This window comes from Medicago sativa, chromosome 5 (genome assembly GCF_051527215.1).
Source record: "Medicago sativa cultivar Bolivia chromosome 5, Bolivia_mono, whole genome shotgun sequence".
NCBI lineage: Eukaryota > Viridiplantae > Streptophyta > Magnoliopsida > Fabales > Fabaceae > Medicago > Medicago sativa.
In genome coordinates, this window is record NC_140753.1 from 65715594 (window position 1) to 65734307 (window position 18714).

Consider the following 18714-nt stretch of genomic DNA (forward strand, 5'->3'; position numbering starts at 1 on the left):
TCATGTGCTACTAACTCCTTTCATTTCATGTTTCATCATTTCATAAGCATCTCCATTTCATCCCATATTCATCTCTATTTTCCTTGCAATTTAATTTGTACCAGAGTTAGAATGTAAAGATTTAGGAATTCTTGTAATATTTTACTTTCATGCTTTTAATTTCTTGGCAAAGAGGCCATAGAATGTATCTAGGGTATGATGTAATAAGGACAATGGACTCTAATGATGTACACCGACACAAGCACCGACACATGCACACACATCACTATATAGCTAGAATATGCATGTTTAGATGTATGTTTAGGATTGTATGTTTAGATGTATGTTTAGGCCTTATACTTAGAAAAATCTTTTTTCCAAAAAAAAACTTGAACAAACTTCACTCAAACGTTTTTCACAATAAACCTTGGGGTCAAGACCCCATTGAATTTTCCTTTTATTTTCTTAATCAAACTTCAATGAAAAATAATCAAACTTTGACTTCTTTTACAAAATGACTAATCAAACCTCACTCTTTTCGTAAATTCTCATGCCTTTAAGGCCTCTCTCTTATTCTTCAAATTCCATTTTCAAACTTAAAATCAACCAACAAAAACAAAAACATCTTTGGAAGAGAACTACGGTGGATTTGATCCCTTAATCGGGTACGTAGGCAAGGAACAATATTCCTTCAATTCAACTAAAATAAAAATCCAAAAACATTCTTCCCCCTCCAATTCTTCACTTAGCAAACTTTAGGTGTAAATATCATTTCAAAATAGCATTTAAAAATAAAGCGCGCGCGTAGAAATTAAAGACGGTTCCTATAGGATACTATAGTCGTTATGGGTGCCTAACACCTTCCCATAGCGAAAACAACTCCCGGACCTCGATTCTCAAGGGTTTTGCTTACTTTTTCCCTTCCCAAGAAAAAATAAGATATCACCGGTTAAAAGGTTCAAACGTAGTCAATGTTTGACACCCGAAAACCAAGATAAAACATTTTCAAAATATCAACATCACTGTATTTTTTTTTTTATCAAATCAACATCACTGTATTATTTCTCCAAAACACTCTTGCATACTTACACTGCACTCATTGTAGAATTTAAGTGCTTATATCTCCAAAATCAAATAAAAAGATAGTCGTCCATAGTTATCATGATAATATATTGACTTTGAAAAAAGGACAATTATTCCAAAAAAAAAAGGACAATTATGAAATTTTATTGAGTTTCATTTTTTATATATTGTTAGTAGATTAAAAAAAACAAAATTTTTTTTAAAATTTTCCTTCAAAAAAAAAATTCAAAATTAAAAGTATTCTAAAGAATTATTAATTTTGCATCCAAAAAACAAATAAATTTGTTATATCCATCTATCCATGGAAGTGCAGATTTGTTACAATTTTTTTTTTAGAGAAAAAATTGTCTTCACCTTTTTGTTTTTAATTAAAAAACAAATAACATTTTGAAAAGTATTCTATAATTCCATATTATTTGATTTTAATTCAGTTAAAAAAAAATTAGATTCTATATTTATCCGCAAAAATTTGTTAGATTTGTGATGACCATTATCCATAATTAATTTAAAAAACAATTAAATTAAATTTTGCAAAATGACTATTCTGCACATAAAATTAAGGAGATTATGAGTTTTAAAGAGGACGATTATGAAATTTTGCTATACTTCAATTTTTATATATTGTTAGTAGATAGATTACTCTAAAAATGAATGATATATAAAATTGTGTAATCTATTTAGATTTCACCAAATAAAAGAATGAGTGTTAAAAAAAGAAATATAGGGTTACTAGCATTTCAAAACATTAGAACTTTGTCACAAAAAAGAAAACCTGTGAAGGGAATGCCTCATGTTTAGTGATAGTAATAACGCCTTTGTCGTTTATGTCACTCCGACTCTTTTGTGACATTATTTTTACAAGGTATAAAAACAAGAATTCCTCTCCAACATGTGTATATATAGATTCAAAAATTAAAAAAAAAAAAAACGAGTTTGTGAGATGATGATTATTCCCACTTATAGACACTTGTTCACGATATCTCTCATCCAATATAAGACTCCTAACACACCCTCTTACGCTTAACAATATTGAGCTTCATACAATTCTTTGAATATGCACTAATATCATTTTAGATTATGGTTGAGGTGATGATTATCACCACTTATAAATACTTGTTCCAACAATTTCTCATCCGGTGTGAGATTTTTAATAGAATCAAATGAGCTAAACTCAAATTATGTTAATTTTTTTTGTCAAGAAATTATGTTAATTTAACTTGTTTAGTTCATAAAACAACTTTAAATAAGAGATATATGCATTTTTTTTTATTAAGCGTGTGTTTGGTTTCACTTCTAGAGATGTCAAAATTGATTTTAAAAGTGTATAATTGATCCTGACATGTTTGATTGCCTAAGAGTGAAGTTAAATTTGTCTTCAAAATACATTCTACGTGAAGCTATGATTTGTAGCTTTTGATTTTAGAATTAATTTTTACACAAATTTATAGTCAACTCACATTTACATGAATGTATTTAAACACACACCACTTTACTTTTCATCTAACTTTTAGTCAAAATCAATTTCACAAAACCAGTTCCCTCAAAATCATTTTTTATCATTGCAAAACCAAACATACACAACGTTGATTTTAGAAATTGTGTGGCAAAGCTTCATGTACAAGAAAGAAAAATAGACTCGCTAATTTAAGACAACAAATTATATGGTTGAGGAGTGAACATGTACGAGCACCAAACTTGATATACTGCATCTGACTTTATGCTGCAAACTATTAAATGAAGATAACAACTTTCTCTCTTAATTCAAGTTTAAGAGAGATAAATCAAAAGATCCATCTTGTTGGACAGCGTGATATTTATTTGATAATAAAAATAGATAAAGGTTACACATTCATGCCAAGTTCGCAAACGTGGTCCTTCATAATTTGGAAGAACTACGTTTCACGCTCATATCTAAAAACTATACATATTTTTGAAAGTATACTCTACTTTTCAAAATATATAGTTTTAGATTTGCACATCCAAATGCCCCTCAGGGTGGGGAAAGTTTTAGCCCTAATTTAACAAATGACGTATTGCATATGGTCCCTCCCCTATTCCATCTAGCCCAAAACGAGGTGGATGATCAATTGTGGATTTGGATGCTTCAACGGCTGCGCCTGTTTTCTCATAGAATGTTACTATTACTAGTGTGTTTGTGAGAATTTTTTTTTTCTGACCCTGTTCCCAAAAAAAATTTCAAATCTGACCCCCTATGAGACTTATTTCCCAAAATGACCCACTTTCAATTTTTTTTTGTCGTTTTCCTCATTCCCGCCATTTGAAACGGCGGGAATGAGCCGCCACTGACACATGTCACATCGTTACAGGTTTGCTTCTTTTTTTTTTAATTTTTTATTTCGGTCCCGCCATTTCAAACGGCGGGAATGAATATTTAATTATTTTTTTTCGTTTTTTTTATTTTTTGACCAATATTTGTTTATTTAAAACACAAATAAAAACATATTAATTTATTTAAACATATAATACATAACGTTATTAACTATGAAGCCCGGATACTCCAAAACGGAGACGTACCCGTACCGGATACGTATCGGATACCGATACTCCACGGATACTCGCGGATACGCACCCACGAAGTATCCGAATTAATTATTTAAATTTTAAAAAAATATTTTAACGGATACTTATCCGATACTCCGCAGATACCCAATGATACTTATAAGATACTTCACAGATACGTATCCTAGAAAAAGATGAAGAGTAAAAAAGTGAGACAATGTTGTAAACATTCGGTGGAGATATATATGATTCAATTTTAGATATGAATCACTAGAATTGTTTCTCGATGAACCGCTTAAAATTATACTTCTTGTGAATGAAGGTAACGAGAGAGAGATGATTCAGTTAATCAACATTAGATAAAATTTGTGTTGATTTCTTTTAATCAATGTTTATTTTCTTAAATTATTTTACATACATATAAGTTTTAGTATAAAATTTTTGTTGATGTATCCTAGCCGTATCGTATCCTAAATTTTGAAAAATTTGCGTATTCCCGTACCCGTATCGTATCGTACCCGTACCGGTATCCCTATCTGGGCTTCATAGGTTATTAACTATCGGTTATTTATACTCGGACAATTTCTCCTAATATGACCGGTATGCCGACACAACCCACACTGTCTCGGTGTCGGAGTCTCCTCGTACCCGTACCGGTATCCGTATCTGGGCTTCATAGGTTATTAACTCTTGTCCTGGACTACTTTGAAAGCTGTGTTGTAGATGTAGTAAACACTCGTTTTTGAACACAGCTGGAATAAGGGACCGTCGTATGGGAGCCAAATCGTCAATAAGGGACCGTCGTATGGGAGCCAAATCGTCAATATTTTATTGGCTCCCATACGACGGTCCCGTGCTTTGCCATAATTCAAACATGCGAAGACTAAAGAAAGGTCGACCCAATAGTACCCACATAAGGACTGAAATGGACGAGGAGGTGGTAGAGAAGACTCTGACACCGAGACAGTGTGGGTTGTGTCGGCATACCGGTCATATTAGGAGAAATTGTCTGAGTATAACTAACTGATAGTTAATAACGTTATGTATTATATGTTTAAATAAATTAATACTCCATCCGGTCACTATTATAAGCAAATTTCTACTTTTTACATTCATTCAATAAATGATGTATGTGGCCTACAATATAGACCACATACATGATTTATTGAATGAACCTAAAAAGTCAAAATTTGCTTATAATAGTGACCGGAGGGAGTATGTTTTTATTTGTGTTTTAAATAAACAAATATTGGTCAAAAAAATAAAAAAAACGAAAAAAATAATTAAATATTCATTCCCGCAGTTTGAAATGGCGGGACTGAAATAAAAAATTAAAAAAAAAAGAAGCAAACCTGTAACGATGTGACATGTGTCAGTGGCGGCTCATTCCCGCCGTTTCAAATGGCGGGACTGGCAGAAAACGACAAAAAAAAAACCACCAAAAATTGAAAGTGGGTCATTTCTGTATTTTTTTTTCATAGGGGGTCAACTTTGAAATTTTTTTGGGAAACAGGGTCGGAAAAAAAAAAATTTCTGTGTTTGTAGCACACTTTGCATTTGTGATTTGGAAATTGATAGTCATAGGAAAACATAGCCTTGCAGAGATTTCACGGCCGTCTGTTTGCTAGATACCTTTCCTAACTTATCCTCTGTGGGTTGTTCATTAATGGAGGAAAATTACTCTAAAAAGAACTAAAAGCTACAACTATCACTATGCTAACAAAATTAATTTCTTCATTCATTCATTTGATAATGATTACAATCACCATTCACTTATTTATAGCATTTGCATTCTAACAATTTCACCTATGACTCATCCTAATAGATCCTTCTAGAATGCATGACTCATCACCTAATGTAACTTGGACCTATCCTAATCAATTGAGCTTAGCTTAGGTCATTACATCCTCCCTTGATTTTTGGCCAAGAAAAAATTTCATTGGCTAAAAACTTTTCATGGTATAATATACGTCGAGATATATAGCAATGCTCTCTTAATTTTCATCATTAACTCAAGATAATGATGTAATGACCAATTTGTAAAAAGTTCTTACCATAATGTATTGACTTTAGAGAAATTATTGCTCCATCCGTCTGAAAATAATTATCACATTGATCATATTATTCACATAATTTACTTTGATCATTTTTTTTACTAATATATAAAGACACATGTTAGTAAATAAGATGTTAGATTTGTCTCAATGAATATTTTTAAAATATAAACTTTTATAACTTTTGCTGATAAATAATTAAAAATATTATTGATCTAAGTTGTGCATTAACATGTATGAAATTTAAATTGTGACAATTATTTTGAGACAATATATAATTGAAAATTTCTTGGTGAACATATGTGTGGTTGCTATAAGGAATTCAAGGAAACTCAAATATATTCTGGTAAATCCAAAGTTTTAAGTTTTTGGAATACTTTTTATATTTTGGAAAACTTTTGATAAGTTTGTACCGGTATAATTTTAAAAATTTATCCACCTATAAACTGTGGTTTATGTAAGATATGGCATATGAATATAACTGTGGGGTAAAATCTTAGGAATTAAGAGGTCCAAAGCAATATGATTGTCAATGTTGGGACGTATAAGGTGGCCGGTCACAAATACTATGAAGAGGTACTTGGATTAAGACAAGACCTTAGACCCATTAGCTTAAATTTGGAAACCACAATTGGCATCATACGTGGGTGGCTTTCTTTCTTCCTTCCTTCCTTTGGGTTCTGGAAATAAAACCTTGACCATAGTTGAAATTGTCATGTTTTATCATTTATATGAAAAAGGTTACGTATGGTACCATTTCATCAGGACCACGCCCTCCACTCATTTTCATCTTCATAGGCCACACACTATTGATTTTTCTATACTAGTTTGATATTTAGTGAGAGGAATTAGGATAAGGGATGATGATATATGACTGTTTTTCTTCAATTCAACTAGAAACCCTAATATTTTTATGATGTGGACTCCGTTGATACTCTTATAGGTAGCGCCAACAAGTCAGTGTTCCACAACCACACAAAATGAAGATGCAACATCTTCAATAAATATTTCAGGCTTTAGGTGTATGAATAATCTCTCTTACTTGTTCAACATTATTTAACTCATTCATAATCGATGTGAAACTTATGACTCACATTGAACCCACCATCTTCCCCTTATACGTGAGCCACGTGTCACATATATGCACCACCATCACAACTAATGGAAGACACCTCTTGGCTACCACTTGTTGGGAGTCCTTGTAGAGGGGGGGGGGGGGGGGGGGGGGGGGAGGGAGAGAGAGGGAGAGAGGGAGAGAGGGAGAGAGAGAGAGAGAGATAGAGAGAGAGAGAGAGAGAGTACATCTACACTTAAAACCTTAAGGGTTTAGATATATGGACACCTCTATTATAAATTCAACATTTAGCTTATTCATAGTCAATATGAGACTAATCACACATTTGAACGTGATAATGATTATTGGTGTTGGTTGAAATTCAAACACTTTAAAATGTCCCACGTTGTCTAATATTTTAAAAGAAGATGGACGCCAAACATAACATGGTATGGGTTGATGACGATGGAGGTAATGGAATGATGAAACTAAGAAACCTAATTTGTTTAGGGCTATGAAAAGAGGAATTAATTGTGTCCGCTTATTTTCATTAAATTAGATCATACGATTGTAGTTATTTGTTCTCAATTCTTATATTAACAAAGTGTCTTAACCAGAGTCTATATATATATATAATCGTGGGAGTTTGAGAAAAGTCTACGAGTTATAACAATCTTCACTTAGTATTTATTTTTGTTTTGACAACAATTGTGGTTTTTTTTTTCTTCCGACTTTAAAGTTTTTTATGTCGTATTCTTGTACTTTGATTGTGTTCTTTAATTTATCTTTGTTGTGTTCTCAACATTTGGAACCAAGAGCTTTGGTTCACCGTGATGTATAATTTTTAGTATGATTTATGGTTGCATCATTATTTGATATTATAAAAGCGTTGTTTAGGAAGGTTATAGCAAGTAAAGACTGGTATTTAGTGGTGTATTGTGACTCGGTTCTCTTTCCACAAAATTGCTTTGTCAAATTTTTCAAGTGTTGTGAAGTTTGACTTGGGGAAATTTAACCGAAGAATCAAGTTTAATTTGTTAGTAAATACAATTAAAGTATGTGTTGATATAACTAGAATTACTGATGCTGAAAGGAAATATTTTCAACATAGACAAAGAAAAGTAGGGGAACTAGATATCAGAACTGCTATTACAAAAATATTGAGCTTCGAAGAAGTTTGCCAAAACAAATATGTTTGAAGAAAAACAATTGAATAGTGAGGATATCACTTCATCATTTGTGTAGAAAACCATGCAATTATTCTGTTGAAATGTGGAAAACCTGAGTGTGTAAGGTATAATTGCCTTGTTGAGCAACATTAGAAAAAGCTTTGGGAGAATTCTAAAAACCTGATGGTGAAACTTTCTAATAATTTAAAATGTTATGTCCTGCCGTGGAAAAATACAACTTATTGTTATAATATTAGAAAATGCCCATCAATTAACATTAATTCAAAGTGTATTATGAGATTACGTCGGTGGTTGAAGAACTTCTTGCTGACATAAAAGTTGTAAAATAAGTTTTTAGCTCTATGAAATTTTTTAGACGTTTATCTTTAAGTGAAGTTTCCTTCAAAAAAAAAAAAAAAAAATCTTTAAGTGAAGTATACTCTTTATGGTAGAGTATGATAACTATTTTGAATTATGATTGTCAGTCATATGATAGAAGCAGAATATGTACCAAATCAAGATGGAGATTGTTGGTGTTGTTTAAATTGAGCATTTCGAAGATATTTCACATTTTCTAGTATTGTATACATAGGTTCTAATTCTTCATCAAAAGACCCATTAGTAATGAACACAGTTTATATATGAGTCTTTTCTTTCTCATACTCTTGTTTTATAGTGTTGTGAGCCTTTTCTTTCTCATATACTCTTGTTTTATAGTGTTGTGAGCCGTAGATTATATGTTTAGCTTTCAAGAGTGCAATTGTACTACAATTGTTGGATTTTTTTTTTTTTTTTGTGGTGGCCGGAGTTCGAACCCCGGACCTTGCATATTTTATGGTTTGTTCCTACCAGAGCTAAGATCACGAAGACAATTGTTGGGTGTTTGAGAGAAGTATATGTGTTGTAACAATTTTCACATAAGGTTTTTTAATAGTAGTCATTAAACAATCGGGATTATTCAGCTTTAGATTTTCTACGTTATTTTCTAATATCGTGATTGTGTTCTTTAATACATTTGTTGTTTTTCCTATGAGACGAATGACCTAAATCATGAGTCCCGCACAGACAACTTGAGTACTTTGACTGATAAACTATACACGGTTGAAATTTTGAGGAAGAGCCCCAAAATTCAAAGTCTATATGTTCCAACATAATCAGATATTGATTTAACTTGACTATTACAGGTCGGAGAGTAACCATAAAGGATTTCTAATCTATTAAAGATCAATAAAGAAATACTACATAGGAACATGGCTCGGGCCATGAAAATTGCACTAATTCCATTAGGTGATCAAGCAATGACACTTTCTAGTTTTAAGTGAATGATCGATGGCCACTCTTTGCATACTACACATGGTTACTCTTTGCATACTACATGGTTACTCTGCAATTTGGAGAGTAACCATAGAGGATTTCTAATCAATTTAAGATCAATAAAGGCATACTGCATGGGATCACGGTTCAAGAATCGTGAACCTTGCACTAATTCCATTTAAAAGGGCTACAACGCATATCTACATTTTCTGGACACGAATGAGATTAACAAATGAAAAAACACAATTGCATTCCGAACCGTAACTACTTGGAATCCAAGGAGGGGCCACCCTCATCTGAAAAGGCACCACCTGCATCATTGGAATTCTTCATTGCTTCCAAAATTCCGTAGTTGCCACATGCCTCCGAATCACCTTCATTTTCTCCATTGGATACCCCAGATAATGATACTAATCCCATAGCAGCAATGCTGTTTGCAATTACATTTATATCTCTGGTTCCTGTGTAAAGACCACGACTGCCAGCAACAAGTACATTGTTTTGGTTTTCATCCAGATTGGTTAAAATTGCAGGCAAAGGGTTCATCATAACCTGTTGGTTACCCTGGCTCGAACCACTAATCAGCAACCTTAGAGTCTCTCTTGCACCTTTCACCACAGCATCAGATTCAGAAATCAGTGGGTTCACAAGATTTGGATGCAGTGGTGGAATACTAGTTGACATTGCAGGACCAGCACTCACAAGATAGCCCTGCCCCGAAGAACAGACATCAATTATTGGAACATGAACAATTGAATCACACATTAGTGGTGTGAAAGTGGGAATCTGTTGAGAAGTTGGTAACGACATCCTCACTAACGGTTCAGGAAAAAAAGGAGGAAAGTCCATTGAGGAACCAAGATTGAGAGGCTGTATTGGTTGAAACAGGCTAGCAGCAAGAGTGTTGGGTATAAACGAGGCACCTGAGGCAAGAGGCTGTGATCCAGCAAATGACACAGGAGATTGTGGAAGTGCTGCTGCAATGGATGGAAAGGTAGAAGAAATCCCAGGTGGACACCAACAATAGTAGGGGGAAAAAAGAGGGGACACTACAGGGGGGACTTCCCCACCTGTTCCAAGGCTTGATGGCACGCTATACATTCCTGCTGATCCCATGAAACTTGGAGAAAAGGCAAGAGTTTTTGTAACTTCTGAAGCTTTGTCATGGTCAGAAGTTGATGATAAATCCAAGTTGTCAGCTGCTAGCGGCTGGGTGTCACCACGGCGCTTAATCTTCTCCCTAGCAGCAACTCTATGGGAAGACATGTTTCTTGGGGGAACCTCTTTAAATGAACTTGACCTCGGACTAAGAATACTCTGGTAAAGCATTGAATCTCCCTTTGTCGTCTGTACAATATGTCGAGATCGAGGAAATTTTGATGATGATGATGAAGCGTGTGAACTTTCAAATGCAACATCACAGTATGTCGAGGAATTTACAGACGTCGAAGCATGAGCTGAACTATCATGACTACTCCCCGCTGTTGACCCCACAAGAAAAGCACGAAGCTGAGTTGCAAAACAATCAATACGCGACTTGCTAATGCCACTCAATTCAGCAATTGATGGTTTCCTCTTGAGTAAATCCTTCATCTGATTTATTGGAAAATGAGTTCGATGAAAAAATATAAAGAATCAATGATAGAAATATTCAAAAATCACCAGAAAAAATGATAAATTGTGAAGAATGCAGACTAGTTATTGTATGATTCATATCTAATAGCATGCACTAATTAAAAGCGAATACCAAAAATTACCTTCAAGAGTAATTCAACTCCTAGCAGCTTAGACTTTTCAGAGCACCAGAAGAAAAATGTTCTGTCATCAGGAGTGGTAACATGGAAGGATCGGCCAGAGCTGTCAGTTGGGATTCCCTCAACCACGACAGCAGAGCATTGGGATGTGCTAGAAAGAGTAAATAATCTCTCTGTTTTACCATCATCCCCAATGAATGAGAGACGAAGATCAGAACTTGGAAGTAGAACAAGTGTCAAGTTACCCCTGTGAACAAGTAAAGTTGAGATGTTACCTTATAAATGTGTAATTAAGAAGATAACTAAAAGAAGAAACCAAAAAAAAAAAAAAAAAAAAAAAAAACTACACCCTGAAATTGTGATGCAGAGCCTTCAAAGTCCAAAACCTTAGCCCACAAATTTTTTTATTCTAAAAACATCTTCCAATTAAGCATGTAATTTTACATCATAAATAAAAGACAAAAAAATGTACTAATATTAATATTTCCCCCCAACAAAAGCACAGACTGTTCCTCAAAAAAAAAAAATAACACAGACTACTGTTTTCATCACTAGAAACATAAAATATAACCAAAATATTTTCTGATATGTAAGCTAAATCAGGTATAGAAACCAAATGAGTTTGTCAAAGTTAATTAGCTAACACTATTTTCCTTAAGCATGCCTAAAACCAAGGCATGTCCTAATAGAAGTTGAAAATCATTGGTATCTTTAAGAACAAGTATTTCTATTTTGTAACAGAATACTAAACACAAAAGTTTAGGGCACAAAGCTCTTGGCTTCCAAATGAAAAATCATAGTCAGTGACCAGAAGGAATATTTAGATAGAAATACAGCCACATAATTAAAGAAACCAATCTACATTTCCTTAACAAATTGAACCCTTTTCACCGTAAATTTTCCTGAGACAGAGTTGAACCCTTTTCACCGTAAATTTTCCTGAGACAGAGATAATCCTAAATACTCTAATCAAATGTTTTTCAAAGTTTAGTTTAGAACAGACATTAAAAAAATAGAATCCAATAGCAAATAAAATTCAAATCAAATCTGGCTAACACAGACAATCTTTGTTCAATCAATCATATTGATGAAAAATTTAGGATGGGAAGGGGTTCACCAAAATAACATAATCAGCATATCAATTTAAACATGTATAAAATGGAATATCATATACACAGAAAGGCACAGAATACACAGAAAGGCTCAGTATACAAATATGCAAATAAATGACATAACACTAATTTGCATATAACCTAGTCAATTAGTTAATTTACTCCATACGAAAGTGTCAAACCTATAGTGAAGTGATCTAGAAATCCGAACAGTAGCAGTATATATATAGGATCATGAAACTACCTTTACTTCCTCTTATTTCAGAGATCATAATAGAATACGTCCAGTTACCTACAAGTCAAAAGACATTTTTACTTGGAAGAAAGAACATATTACCATCAATGAACTAAACTACAGACTCCAGTAATCACTACAGATTAATTAAAAAAAAACCTATATATTTCAATAAGATTATATTAAAATGAGTGATGAAAAATAAAAAGCATACAACTACAAAGAGATTTTCACATTGTGCTGTAAACATCAGTAGGAAGTAATGGTAAGCAAAGTTGCTACATAATAGATATCTTAGTTGGCATATAGAAAAGGTAAATGCTATTTCAATCTTCAAAACAGCAACATGGCAAAACAAAATGCACAAGTAATTGGCTATAACAAGTAGATAAATCAATTACAGTTATGGATTGGCTGCCAATTAAAGTCAGTGTTAAGGAAAGGTCTACAAGGAAAACAACATTTTTGAATCTTAAACTATTAAAACATAAGCGGAATCAATAAAAAAAAATACCAGATAGAACAACAATCAAGCCTTATCCCACTAAGTGAGGTCGGGTACATGGATCAAATTACGCTATAATGTTCCTATCATAAACCATATTTAGGTCCAACTAAAAAAAAAACTACAGATAGAACAATGGAAGTATATTAATTAGTGGCTGCTGGGAAACAGATTCAGTGTAAATAAAACTCATTAATCCTAATGTTTGTTATAAAAATCTAGATCAGTAGATCTATAAAATAAGGATTTCAGTTTGCACAAATCAGGCCTACTTCTGACTACTTTTCTCTTCCAAAACCAAAAGGTCCACAAGTGAAACCAAGTACTGGCCCATTGCCCGGCCCTGAGTTCCTTTGGCTGAGGATTCTACATAATCTGAACATCTACGGACTTATCACTGTGAACTCTGTTCTTTCTTATGAAGCGATCATACCTTAGCTTAGGAAATGAAAGAAAAACAAAAGCGAGCAAGGAATAATGGTGGCCCAACATGTGATGTAAAATTAGGGGAACAGGGAAAAAACTGCCACAATTCTGATATTTCAGCAATTCATAACAAAAAAAATGCAGAAGCGCATATAGGAAACCTATGAAGAGTAATGTATTCGAATAATACATACATGCATGAGTTGAAAGTAACATGGGGGTCTTATTATACTCTACGGTCACTCCACCTCATCTCATGTGTTGTCTTGTTCTAGCAGGAACTATATAGTTAAGAATCCCTGATAAATAATGCATATAGTTCTCTCCTTGCTAGTAGAGGTTTCTAATAGTTCTCTCCCAGATTTCCATCCCAACCTCAAGATCATAGGACAACATCTTCCAACAGTCATCCCTCTTAGCTCTGCCCAGCAAAACAAACCTGCCACCATAGATAGGAGGCTAGAGTCCTATACTTGTTTATATTAATATGCTGCTACCAGGGTGTGAACTGTGTGTGAAACCAGCATCCGTCGAAAGGCACGCCAATAAAGGATCACAACTCCCTATTTGATCAAAGGTTGAGTAACCAGTAGACACCCTCACAATTTCCAGTCGCTGGCATCTCGTACATAGGTTATTAATGATATTTATTTAAATTAATATGTGATATAGTAATTTTTTTTAACTGCCTTTACTGATATAAGAACTAATCAAGCTCAGACAAACAAAAATGAATTTACTAATGTCAATTTAGCACAATGCTACTCCTATGGAAAGCATTATGTAAATAAGTTGCTAAACGAACGCCATAAAATTATACTTTTATAGTTGAAAAGATTTGTCCCTTTCACCATAACACAGACACTTCAAATCGAAGGTGTGTCTGGTGAAGACGTGTCAGATGACCGAGTCTGGCATAGACACTGACATATGCGATTACAATTACTTGTGCTATTTTCTAAAATTTTCACAAATTATCGTTAGTGTCAACGTGCCAGTGTCTGTTTCATAGGTCCCCTTCATATGGGGAAACAATAGTGAATGTCCGCACAGTTTTCAAAAGGTATTATTACCTATTAGCAGTCGGACACAAGCGAGTCCCTTCCTTGCTGATCTTCCCAACTCGAATCGAAACAAGCGGCAAACAGAAGCATCTAGCTAACATCCCAACTTCCGATGGCTCAAAATGCTGCAAAGAACACGAAGACACTTTATAACAACCATCACACGGTCACATCATTCATCATCAAGCCTCAAGATGAACCTAACCTGAATCAATTGAGTCAACAACGGATCTTCAGAAACGCCAGAAACACTATTCATCTTCAACAACGGTTTCAACCGTTCATCAGCTCGACACGCTCCCATAACTTGCATATCAAGCGCTTGCAACCACTGCATCAACCGATCTTCACAATTCGTCGTCTGAATCAACAGATCACCATCAGATTCATCAACAATAATATCCGTCAACCGCTCCGTCAATCCAATCTCACTCCTCGAACCACCATCACCACCGCCGCCGTCATTTCCCGTCGATGAAATACTCACACCGGAACCACCTCCTCCGTACGATTCAACAGACGAAGAATCGTTCAAATCGTTGAAATCAAAACCCTCACCGTTCGATGATTCCAAATCTCGTTCCCTACGATTGGCCATATCAAATTTCAAGAAAATTATCCAAAAATCAAATCAAAACAAAATCCGTAACCAAACCCTAGCTTTCGTTACAAAATCAGAATCAAATGCTTCGAAATCGTTGTCGAGAAATCACGCACAGTACAATGAAGAAGATTGCGTTGTAAAGGGTTTTAGAGAGAGAAAGAGATAGCAACAACAAAACGGTTTTTAGAGAGAGAAATAATATCTGCAACAGGTGGTAGTGAGAGAAATGATCGAAACAGAGATAAAAAAAGTGAGTTGTTGCATAAATAGTAGGCGAGTAAAGGTGACGTGGCGGATTTGAAATGGATTATAGAGTGAGTTTTGGGTTAGTTTGAGTTCCAGAGGCAGTGGTTGGTGGGGTCGATCTCCCACGTAGGATTTAAGTGGGTCCAATATGTGAAGATTAGGGTGTGCCACATTGGAAGCTATGCTATGGCCGACTTTGTTTATCTGAGTTGGTTGAAAACGACAGCGTTGTGTAAGGACGGTGATACTGATTGATGGGGCCCACTCGATGGGCCTACCCTGAGAAATTTTTACAGGCATCTATTTCTTTTGCAGATAGTAAAGACTAATTTGATGTCACCTCATTTTTTCCTTGGATCAAATTACTACTACTCCCTCCGTCCCGGTTTAATTGACTTACTTTGATTTTTCACACAGATTAAGAAAAGTGTATAAATAAAGGGGAAAGTGGAATATATTGTATTGGAAATGATAAAAGTAGTATTATTTAGTGTTATATTGTATTGAGAATGATGAAAGTTGTATTGAAAATTGAAATGAGTCAGTTATTTTGGGACACTTTTTTTTAAAAAATAGGTCAGTTATTTCAGGACGGAGGGAGTAGTTCATAGGTTATAAAGAGTCAGAAATTAATTGTTTTTTTTGAGGGAAGTCAGAAAAATTAATTGTTACCTCCTTCCCGTTTTATCTGAGTCAGTTTGGTTTTTCACACAGATTAAGAAAAATGTATAAATAAAGGGAAAAGTGAAATATATTGTATTGGAAATGATGAAATTAGTATTAATTAGAGTTATATTGTATTGGGAATGATAAAGTTGTATTGAAAATTGAAATGCCTCAATTATTTTGTGACACTTTTTTTTAGAAAATGGGTCAGATATTCCGGGACGGAGGGAGTATCTTTTTTAAAAAGTTTATAGATTAATTTGAGTATTTTTTTTGGTAAGAAATATAATAGAATCGGGTCATAATTTTTTTTTAGGGAAGAAGACCAGATTGACTGTTATGAAAATTTACCAGAAGGATGGTGTCGTAGTTCAAGAAAATCTTAGCTCAAAATATCAGTCACAAAGAAAATTAATAGTCATATTAAAGTCTTTTATTTTTACCAGCATATTGCATTCTTTGAAGACTACAAAATATTTGAATTTTAATATCAACATTATTGCTGTAATATATAAGAGAAGTGTTTGTTATTGATGCTCGAATTGTAGTTCATTATAGAGAAAATCTTTGCTCAAATATCAATTAAAAAAGGGAAATGTTAGGGCACTGGTTAATGCATTAAAATTTTGTAATTAATTTATAATAAAGTCAAAAACAATTTTTTTTTATGGTAATAATTCCCTTTTATGGTATGTTAAACCAGTGCTCCCAAGACACCGGTTAGTAGGACCCATTAAAAAAATCATCTTTTAAGAGAACATAATATTTGAACTTTTATTTTACATTATTAGGGAAGGTATGTCTCATAGACTTGCTTCTTAATGTTATTTGATCATGAAAAATTGAAGCTACATAACATATTCAAAAAATGTGATATGTTGCTTAAAAAAAAAACAAGAACGTTGTGTATTTAATAATTGTTAATTAATAGTATCTCCTAAATAAATATAACTTTTATGAATTATTTTTATAAATAAAACTGGTTCATCTTTTTTCGGTTAAAAATTAATTCAATTCAATTTCTGTAACCAACAAATTAGTTCATACAAACATTCATCAAAATTAAAAAACAAAAATTATAAAGGGTGGTAAACAAGTATGACATCCTTTCTCCCAAAAAAATGTGACATTCCTTGCTCCGTATTTTTTTTATTTGTTTGGTCTAGTGGTTATAAATTTATCTCTTAAGATAAATAAATGGAGAATTCGAGATTTGAACTCTGACATCTGTATATTGCAATGTCGTTCACAAGTGAGTTATACTCACGAGAACTCATATTACATATCTCACAAGAATTTTAGTTTTAATATTTGTTTTTTAAGAAAAATTTGTTCAATTCAATTTAACAACAATTATTTTTATCTCAAAAAATAATTGTTTTTTTCCCTCAAAAAAACAATTATTTTTATCTTAATAATACTTTTAAGGCTTTTTCCTAAAAAAAAAAATACTAAAGTATAAGTAAAGCTGTCTTACACCTTGCGCAAGTGTGTTTTTACCATTAGATTAATAAGTTATATCGTATCTTATTCAATTTAATGAATGAATCTATGGGCGGATGATAAAAACTAATTTGTGTACTATAAAATCGGCTTACTTTGAACTATTTATTACATGTAGAAATAGATTCAGTAATATAGCAAAATTCAAATATATATCATAATGACAATTAATTTAATCCAAGAAAGAGGTGTTAAATAAAGAAATGCACATCAAGCACAAAATGACCAAATGGTATCCCAAAGTTTAACAAACTCCACAATAGTTCACATAGACACAGCAATTACCTGTAATAAGACTTGGTGGAATGGTGGTCCAGTGGCTTAAGATGATCTCGCTTGTCTTATTAATCTTCTTTTTACTTATTTTCTTCTTTTTTTTGTGTGGTTTAATGCGAATCATTCCAATTTTAAGGAGTTAAATTATTGTGGTAGGGACTGACTGGATTACTATAATATATTGATCAGGGGACCATTGATGACATGTATGGGCCCTCGTTTCCACGGATATCTCTTTCTTGTAGGTCCCTCCAATGCTACTTGCATGAACACATTTTGCTTTGATATTGACACAATTGTGTGAAGCAAAACCACAAGGAAATCGAAACATAAGATAAAAGAGTAGCAGAGAAGAATAACAACACACTATATTGTTTACTTAGTTCGGTCCAATATTCATCTACTTTAGGAGAAGAGAACAGCTTTTTGTCTCGCCGTTCCACTGATTAAGAGAGTGACTTTACAAAAAGATTCCAAAAGAAATTACGAGAGTCGGTCTTTAAACTTAATTCTTGTGGCCAAGAGACTAATGATTTTTCTATCTAAGGTGTTTACAATTGTTTCTCAACCCTAGTTTCTATCCTCAAAAGGAATCAATCTTTAGCCTTTAATTCATAAGAATTTTCTCTTGTGGTAAACCCTAGTTTGCCTCAATCTCACCTCTCAAGTGTTTCCACCCCATGAATTTCTCTCCAAAAGGCATCGACAATTTCCCAAGAGTTCATTCTTATAGCTCTCTAAGATTCACATTTTTTTTCACACTTAAAACTGTGTTCAAACTGCCAATTTATAATTAACATAATAACTAAAGAATTTTTTTAATTATCTTCGAAGAATTTTAATAAATAATACTGTAATGATAGAGTACCATTACAGTATTTGTATCATGAAAATTTCAAAATATTTATCTCAAAAATCTTACTTAGATTTAAATGGTCTTACATCCAGAACTAAATACACCTATCACCGGGATGTTGTCACCTTACATGTACCGGAGCATATGGGTGCATGCAAAAAGACTCCATCACACTCAAATTAGTAACGACTTTAGTAGAATAATAGTATTAGCGAACAAAGTATAGAATTTTACAAGCACATGAACATCTCAAACTAGTTCTGATAGGATTTCTCAATAATGAATCTTTTATAG

The 18714-nt window shown here is 33.3% G+C and overlaps 1 protein-coding gene across 1 annotated transcript; it reads right to left on the bottom strand.

Annotated features, from left to right (window-relative positions):
* Positions 1–9102: 9102 nt before the first annotated feature.
* On the bottom strand, positions 9103–15110 carry LOC146924095 (flocculation protein). The gene is made up of 4 exons (XM_085709126.1): positions 14475–15110; positions 14279–14394; positions 10931–11174; positions 9103–10766 (listed from the first exon to the last, which is right to left on the bottom strand). Exons 1-4 carry the CDS (start codon positions 14865–14867, stop codon positions 9438–9440), a joined length of 2082 nt encoding a protein of 693 aa, XP_085565252.1. The 5' UTR covers positions 14868–15110; the 3' UTR covers positions 9103–9437.
* Between the last annotated feature and the right edge of the window lie 3604 nt (positions 15111–18714).